The following is a 7,821-nucleotide window of genomic DNA, read 5'->3' as shown; positions in this document are numbered from 1 at the left end:
TTGGTCCTCGCCAGCCCCCGTAACCTCCCCTGCGATTGGCCCCCGGCCACCCCCTCCCCCGCCCTGGAATTGGTCCCCTACTGCCCGCGATTGGCCCCCGCACCCCGCCCACTGCGCTGGGATTGGCCCCCGTACCCCGCCCGCTGCAGTGGTACTGGCCCCCGCCGGCTCCCGTACTTCGCTTCTACTCAGAGTAGGGGACTTCCGCGTTCAGCACGTCGGTGCTGCCCCCTTGCTTGTGGCCACTGCTGGGCCCCTGGGCGCCAGGAGAGCCCGCCCCTGTGCGCCGCCGCTTGGCTGTTGTGGGGTGGGCGGAGGGAGTCCTCACCTCGTGCCCCGCCATGTGTTCGCGGGTGCGCTTCGGGCCCAGCCCCACAGGTAGCTAAGGTCTCTTTCCGCCCCGCTGCATCGTCAGCAGCTGCCCTGCTCCCTCGCACGCTTGGGAGGGGTGGGCGGGCCGCAGACAGGCCCCTGAAGGGAAGCAGGAGCTCTCCGGGGTGCGGGGCAGTTCCTGGGGCAGGGATCCGGGTCCTAGACTGCCGCTCCTGCGAGGCTTGTGCCTCTCGGAAAGGAGGACGACAGCTGGCCTTGTCCATCCGGGAGACCGTCAAAGGTGGCTTCCTCCCACACAGCCTTGAGCTCAACCCAGGCCTGGCCCTGCGGCAGGGAAGCGCGGCAGAAACCACCGTAGAGGCCTCCAGCACCCTGGTGCGGGCAGCGCTGGAAGGGCTGCAGGACAAGTTGGTTCCTCACCACTCCCAGGGGTGACTGAGGGCAAGCGGCTGATGCTTTTAAGTCCCTGTACTGGTAGCATGGCCATCAGAGCTCCCATTTAAAGGTCTTTTATTCATAGTTGTTGGGGTCAGAAGGGATCTCAGCAGGTCACCGAGTCCAACACCCTGCCTGGTCAGGGAAGAGCGCGGGGGGCCGACAACCTGGCCAGCTGCATGTCCAGCCTCCTCTTGGTGCGTGGTATCCAACTTCTCCTGACTCCTGCTTTCTGCCCCGCACCCCAGGCTTTCTGCACTTGGGCGGCCTCCGCACAGCTTTATACAACTATATTTTTGCCAAAAAACATGGAGGGAGCTTTATCTTGAGACTGGAGGATACGGATCAGAGCCGAGTGGTGCCTGGGGCCGCAGAAGGTATTGAAGACATGCTGGAGTGGGCAGGTAACTTCCAGCTCTGTGCGTTTCGCTTGCCTGCTGAGACGTGTCGCAAAGAGTGCTCTTGCCATCACGTAAAAGCCCGAGGGTTGATAAAATGACAAGCTCTGAAGTCATTATTGTGACAGACTAAGAAAGGTGAGAGCGTCTTGTGGCCACCTCCGTGCGCTGCGCTCGGCGAGCAGAGATGCGTCAGGTCTGCTAACGCACCTGTAAGTGCGCACCCATCTCGGCTGCTGGGAACAGCAGATCTGAAAGAGGCGATGCTGTAATGCTCTCGATTGCGCTGTAGATCTGCAGGTGGATTCCTGTGCTGGGAGTGGACGGTTATTTGCTGCCCAAGAGCCATGGCTCTCTGCACCCCTGTTTAATACTTTTGTGTTCCAGATTTTACTTGTTAAATCCTGTTTCTTCTGGCGTTCCAGGTATCCCGCCTGATGAGAGCCCACGCCGAGGTGGCCCCGCTGCGCCCTACCAGCAGTCACGCAGACTTGAGCTGTACGCGAAAGCCTGTGACGTCCTTGTGGAGAAGGGTGCAGCTTACCGCTGCTTTTGCACTCCTCAGCGCCTGGAGCTGCTGAAAAAGGAAGCACTGCGCAGTCGGCAGGTGCCACGGTAGGGAGCTTTCGCTGTGACCTGGTGGGTGCTTGTCTCCTAGGCTGTGTATTTGCAGAACTAATGATGAAGTCTGGCAGTTTGAGACTCCAAATGCCAAACTTGAGGTCACTAACATCGCAGTCACTTGGATTTTAGCTCCCAGTGCATCTCGTTATTGAAGAAGAAGTCCAGGTCCCCAGCCTGAATGGCAGCTCTTGCTGTTTATGTCCTGTGCTCTTTCTCTAAAGAGCAGTGCAGATGTTGAGTGATGCAGCTTCCCAACCCTTCGTGAGACAGGGATGTAGATAAGTGTTATCCTCCATTGGTGTATCGGGATAGAAATACAGAGGTAAAGTGATTTGACCAAGGCCACAGAACAAATGATCGAAAGAGTCAAGGTTAGATCTTGGGGTCCAAGCTAGAGCTGAAATCCGTATGAGGCTTGTGAGGAAAGGGGCCTCTTGGCCAGCGTACTGACTCAGACCACTGCCATCCTGTCCCAGGTACGACAACAGGTGCCGACACCTGACCTCTAAACAAGTAGCTGAAAAGCTGTCGCAAGGCTCCGAGTGGGTGATCCGCTTCCGACTGGAGGGAGATGCGGAGCCCTTTAATGACCTGGTCTATGGGTGGACCAGCCACGAAGTGGCCAACATTGAAGGGGACCCGGTGATCCTAAAGCGGGATGGCTTCCCCACCTACCACCTGGCAAACGTGGTGGATGACCATCACATGGAAATCAGCCACGTCCTGCGTGGGACAGAGTGGCTGACTTCAACGTCCAAGCACCTCCTTCTCTACAGAGCCTTTGGCTGGGACCCCCCACAGTTCGCCCATCTCCCGCTGCTCCTGAACAGAGATGGCACCAAGCTGTCCAAACGGCAGGGCGACATCTTCCTGGAACGTTTTGCTCGAGATGGCTACTTGCCAGAAGCGCTGCTGGACATTATAACCACCTGCGGCTCCGGGTTTACAGGTACCAGGTGCAGGCTGGGCTCTCTCTGGGCAGTGGGGGCTGCCTCAGGGGCTGGTTACTTGACTGGAAAGGATCTGGTTTAGTAATGCTATGGAACTCCCAGCTCTGTTTGGAGGAAGTCAGGGCAGGGGATCTTGTCAGCTGGCATGAAAGGACCTTTGCAGGTAAATTGCTGCTACCTGTTCTGAAGCTTCCTGTAGGGGGGATGGATGATGCATTAGAGTGGTGATGGGGTCTGGGTTTTGGTGCTATTGAAATGGAGTCTGCTGCCCAGCTGACCGAGTTCCTGGCCATCTTGGCACAGAGCAGTGGGCCCTAAAAATGATTTCCCTCCAACGTGCTGCTGGCTGCAGGGCAACCCCTATTCCTGGCTCAAGGCTAGCAATGAGTAGCAGTGATGCCCATTCTCAGTCAGAGGCACCTTGCACATAACCCCCCCATTGGGTCATTTTGCAGGTAACCAGGGGGGGAGGACGCTGGGGGATTTGATTTCGGAGTTCAACATCGGCCGGATAACAACCCACTCTGCCCTGCTGGACCTGGACAAGCTCCCAGAGTTCAACAGGTGGGCAGCTCGATGCCATTACAACCACAACCTTGTTTCGCTGCAGCTCTCCTCCCCACTCCAAAGACTCCACCTGCCTGCTTCTCCAGGTGTGGCCTTGCTGTGGTCCTCTGAGCTTCCTGCTTCTCCCCTGCTCAGACACAGTTCCAGCAGCCCCTGTCAGCATCCTGCCTATGAGACCCCATGGAGGCTTAAGGGGTCATTTGATCCCAGCATTCATTTCTGTCCAGGGCAGGGGGTCGGGCATAATGATCTGCTTGGGTCCCTTCTGACCCTATAAACTATGAAACTAACACATGCCCCCTCCACGCTCCCTTGATCTAACAGGGCCCTGAGGTTCACCTGGCAGAGAATGGGTTGCCCATTGAGGGGGCATGAAACCAACCCGTTCAAGATTGCATCAATCTAAACCACAGTAGTGTTCACGTGCTGGATGTTTGGACACAGCAGCGAGCGTGGCCTGAGCACCTTGAGGCCGCATTGCTACCACTGAACGAGAACTTAATTCTGGGTGAAAATCTGCTTTGTTAACCACAGCTTTTTAATGGTTTCTCTTTGAAGCACCATGCATCCCACCAAGGCTGCTTCTCCTGGGGTGCTGCTTTGCTGTTTCTTGTTTCTCCTCACTGCCACATCCACGTTCTATGTGATTCCATGGATTTTATTGCAAGTGTGGGGCGAGTGTGGTTGGTCAGTTGAGCATAACCAAGGGTCCTGTCTTCTCCACAGGACTCACCTGGTCCGGCGCATTGAGGATGAGAGGCTACGACCCAAGCTGGTGGGAGAGCTGCAGGCCCTGGTGGAGCAGGTTTATGGGGAACAGCTCATGGACAGAGCGGTTCTAGAGAAGGACTATGTGGAGCGTATCCTGCTGCTGTGGAAAGTATGACAAGCCTCTGTAGGGGGAGGAATGGCAGGTGGGAGGGCAGGGGCTCTGTGACTTGGCTGGGGTGCTGTGCCTTGCACTCCCAAGCTCCTGGTTTGCTGCCATTCAGCTGCAAGCAGTGAAAGGCTGGTGTTGCCATCCCCAGCACTTGTATCGAGACTGTGGTGGGACCGCGTGTGCCTAAGCTGCAGGTATGAATATGCCCAGAGTCCCTGGTGCCCTTGCAGAATAAGCACGTTGGGTTGAGATACGTCAGGTGGTGGGCTCAACAGAAGGGCCCACGCCCTGGGCACTTCTTTATCTCTGGGTTTCGTTGGCTGGGCAGCGTGGGGGAGGGCTGCGTGTTTGGGACTAACTGGAGAAGGGAGCTGGGTAAATCAGTAGGTTTCTGAATCCAGAGCCCAGCTAAAAGAGGAAGCTGCAAAGCAAGGGCTGGTGCTGACGCAGCAGCGAGCCCTGTGGCTCGTTGGGGCCCCTGCTCCACTTGTGTCCTGTGGCAGCTCTGCCAGGCTCAGGGGCTGCTGCATGTTCTCTCAAATGACGCCAGCTCCTTCACGGAGGCAGAGGCGTCCCGGCTGCTGGGGGCATGAAGTTTTGCTGTGACAGTGATCATGCGTTGCTCATGTGATTTCCTGCCTCTCTCTCCACTGAGCCAGCAGATTAATGTGGTGAGCCACATCCAGGGGCCCGACTGAGTCAGCCTGCCAGCTCCCTGCAGGGCTGTCCCTGAGGCAGTGTGAGTCAGGCCCAGCCTGCCCTGTACTTTGCACCTTCTTTTGCACCAGCCCAGCATGGGTATAAGAACCTGCCCTGCGCTTCATGCTCCCTGCATGGACACCAAGTGTGAGGTGACCAGTATGGAGACTATGGCACTGCCTGTGAAATCCAGGGACAAGCACCTTGCTTTCTCTCCCTCTCCCTGACAGCACCCTCCTTTCTGTCTTCCAGGGCCACATAAGCCTCCTGAAGAGCCTGGTGTCACCCAACTACTCCTACTTGTGGGTGAGGCCCTCTGTGCCTCGAGAGCAGCTGGAAGTTTTGTCGGCAGAAATGGATGAGATAGGGAGGCTGGTTCTCGGGTAAGTGGCTCCCTCCCTGGGGTAGCTGCCTGGTGACTCCGCTGATGTTGCCGGGGCAGGGAGAAGAGAAATGCACGTTGAACCATGCAGCTTCTCACAGCATGCTCATGACAGCAAGTGCTCATTAACCAGAAGACCTTTCTGACACCTGCAAGCAGGGACCGTCTCTGTTCCATGCCTCTGTAGCACCCAGCCCACGACTAGGCCTCCTCAGCAGTGGGATAACATACCATCCCCACAGGCCCTTGGGGTCCTAGTTCTGCTGTCCTGCAGCCCCCCAGCCCTGTGTCACCCATGGTAGCATCTCCAGTAGAGAAACCAGGAAGGCTTGTGTAGGTAGATGCCAGACTATTCTGCTGGCAAACAGCAAGGCCATGATGTGGTCAGGCTACCAGTGTAATGAGCCGCAGGCTTCAGCATGAATCTTGTGCTTGTCCAAGGCCCTGTCCCCTCTGGAGATCTGTCACTGTAAGGGGCCTGTCCTCTTGCTGCTGGTGTTTCCTCCCACTGCTCCCCCGTCCTTCCTGTGCAGGCATCAGGGGACAGTCCCTGAAGCTGCTGCTCTGCTGGCTCCCTTATGTTATGTCTGTGATATGCGCTCATCCCACTGCATTTCAGCCATGATCTGCACCACCATGTGCTACCGCGGGCGAAGACCTCCTTCCCCTCGCTCTGCCAAGCCCTCCTGGCATTGACCTGTGTAACTACCTGTTCAGATCCTAGCCCTCCCAGCACTTGGCTTGTATGCAACAGTCCCTTTGGGGAGACTCCTGCCCACACCCTGTGTCCCCTGGCTGATGGGACCTCTCTCCCTCAGGCTGATGGAAGGGCAAGCCACTGCTCTCACCACCAAGGGCTTGAGCCAAGACTTGAAAGGCCTGCAGGAGAGGCTCAAGGGGACCAAATACAGCACCATGATGAAAATCCTCCGCTTGGCCCTCAGTGGACAGCAGGTAAAAGCTATCTGGGGCTGGGATCTTCCCATCCCCAAACAGCTCCTACCCCTGGGTCCTGAGGACGCTGCCATTGGGGTTTTAAATCTGATGACATGAAGGTGACAGGGAAGTGAGAGAGAAGTGAGAACTACCAAAGTGCCTCCTGGCAATCAGGACACTGGTTAGACACGCAGCTGGCTCAGGTACCCGGGTGTTGGCAGCCGCCGGGTTTGTGCGTGTTCTGGTTCTTCCTCTGTCCTAGGCAGCCACCACAAACAAAGCTGGTTCCTTTCCAGGTGTAGCTCCCTGGAGTTCATCTTGGACTAACGAGGGGGATTTTTCTTCAGAAACCAGAAGGGAAATGTCTGCTTTTATTGCTAGTAATGTTGTGTTGACTCTAGCAGCAGTCTGGCAGCTAGTCGCTCGGCTGTCTCCAGTGTGGCATGAGGCACCAGCTTGTACCTGTGCAAAACACCAGCCCAGTGACTCTTCTGTGTGTTTTCAGCAAGGGCCAGGCATTGCAGAGATGATGGTCTCCCTGGGCCCCCGAGAGGTGTGTGGACGGATACGGAAGGTGCTGTCGAGCTAGCAAGAAGCTGCCAGAGGGATTGGCCCCTCCGGGCAGGCAGCAGCGGCTGCTCAGGGCTCTGCATGTTCTTCACAGCCCTAGGTGTGCACCGGACAAACTGGCTGAATTGCTTGCGGATCCACATACCTCTTCTGAGGTGGCAGCTTGGACACGAGGGCAGCAGGGTCCACCCCGTGTGCACACCTTGTAGGAGCTGGCTGCTGTCTGGGTGCAGATAATGAGACCTTCTCAATGGAGCGTTTCCATCCAGCCGGGGACAGCAGAGGCTGAACGTGTACTTCTGATGGCCACCAAATGTCCCCCGAGCTCATCAGAGGGGAGGTGTGTTTTGGAACAAACACAGTCACGGCCAAGTGGCTCCCACCAAGCCGTTGGGGAAGAGGTGTCATGGGAGCAGACTGTCCTTTCAGCCATGCACATCTGGCTCGGCACACCTATGTCGGTGGCAGCTGGTGCAGGAGAAGCTTGTGGTTTCCACTGTCCTACTTTGTGGGTGATGTGAGGGCATGAATGCCCAGCACCAAAGCTCGCTCTCTAGCAGTGCCCAGTTCCTTTTCTCAAGTCCCTGGTAGTGTTTTTTTCTCTTTGGGCAAAGCTTACTGTCATTCTTAGGTGAAATTGTATCTGGTGGGTCTTTTCCTTGCAGTGAGTCCTGCCCCCTTCCCTCCTGTACTGCTGCAGAGGAAAGCACACACTTGCATGCTTGTGTTTAAGTGTGATGTGCACTTATAAATAAAGTCTCTACATACTTCTCATCTCTCGATGTCCCGAGTGTGTTGGGTGCAGGGTGGTGGCCAGAGCTGCCCTCGGCTTTTCTCCCAAACAGGCTTCCCTGAGGCGGGCGCCACACCGCCTTGGCTGAAGGGCAGCGAAGAAGCAGCGCTGCTGCTTGGAGTCCTGTGCGGCCGCCGACCCACCGCTGTCGGGGGAGCCCGCGCCCTGCCCCCGCTCCATCATCCCAGCAGGTGCCGTTGAAGGGCGGCCGGAGGCACGTCCCGACACGGGAGCTGCCCGGCGGCCGCTGGAGC

At 57.0% G+C, this 7,821-nt stretch overlaps 2 protein-coding genes across 2 annotated transcripts in view; one reads left to right on the top strand and one right to left on the bottom strand.

Annotated features, from left to right (window-relative positions):
• The window catches only part of UBFD1 (ubiquitin family domain containing 1), a 12,541-nt gene extending 12,198 nt beyond the window's left edge, over positions 1 to 343 (bottom strand). The window contains exon 1 of the mRNA XM_019542122.1: positions 189 to 343. Within this exon, the coding sequence (XP_019397667.1) occupies positions 189 to 343 (155 nt within the window). The remainder of the gene's footprint in view (positions 1 to 188) is intronic.
• Positions 175 to 7,388, top strand: EARS2 (glutamyl-tRNA synthetase 2, mitochondrial). Its single transcript, XM_019541831.1, has 9 exons — positions 175 to 378; positions 1,017 to 1,172; positions 1,592 to 1,781; positions 2,267 to 2,739; positions 3,196 to 3,304; positions 4,034 to 4,187; positions 5,139 to 5,269; positions 6,087 to 6,222; positions 6,710 to 7,388. The coding sequence occupies exons 1-9, from the start codon at positions 342 to 344 to the stop codon at positions 6,791 to 6,793; spliced, it is 1,470 nt and encodes a 489-aa protein (XP_019397376.1). The 5' UTR covers positions 175 to 341; the 3' UTR covers positions 6,794 to 7,388.
• The last annotated feature ends 433 nt before the right edge of the window (positions 7,389 to 7,821 follow it).

This window comes from Crocodylus porosus, unplaced genomic scaffold (assembly GCF_001723895.1).
Source record: "Crocodylus porosus isolate Cpor-Errol unplaced genomic scaffold, CroPor_comp1, whole genome shotgun sequence".
NCBI lineage: Eukaryota > Metazoa > Chordata > Crocodylia > Crocodylidae > Crocodylus > Crocodylus porosus.
The sequence above is the reverse complement of the archived record's forward strand: the minus strand, read 5'-3'. Positions and strand labels throughout refer to the sequence as shown.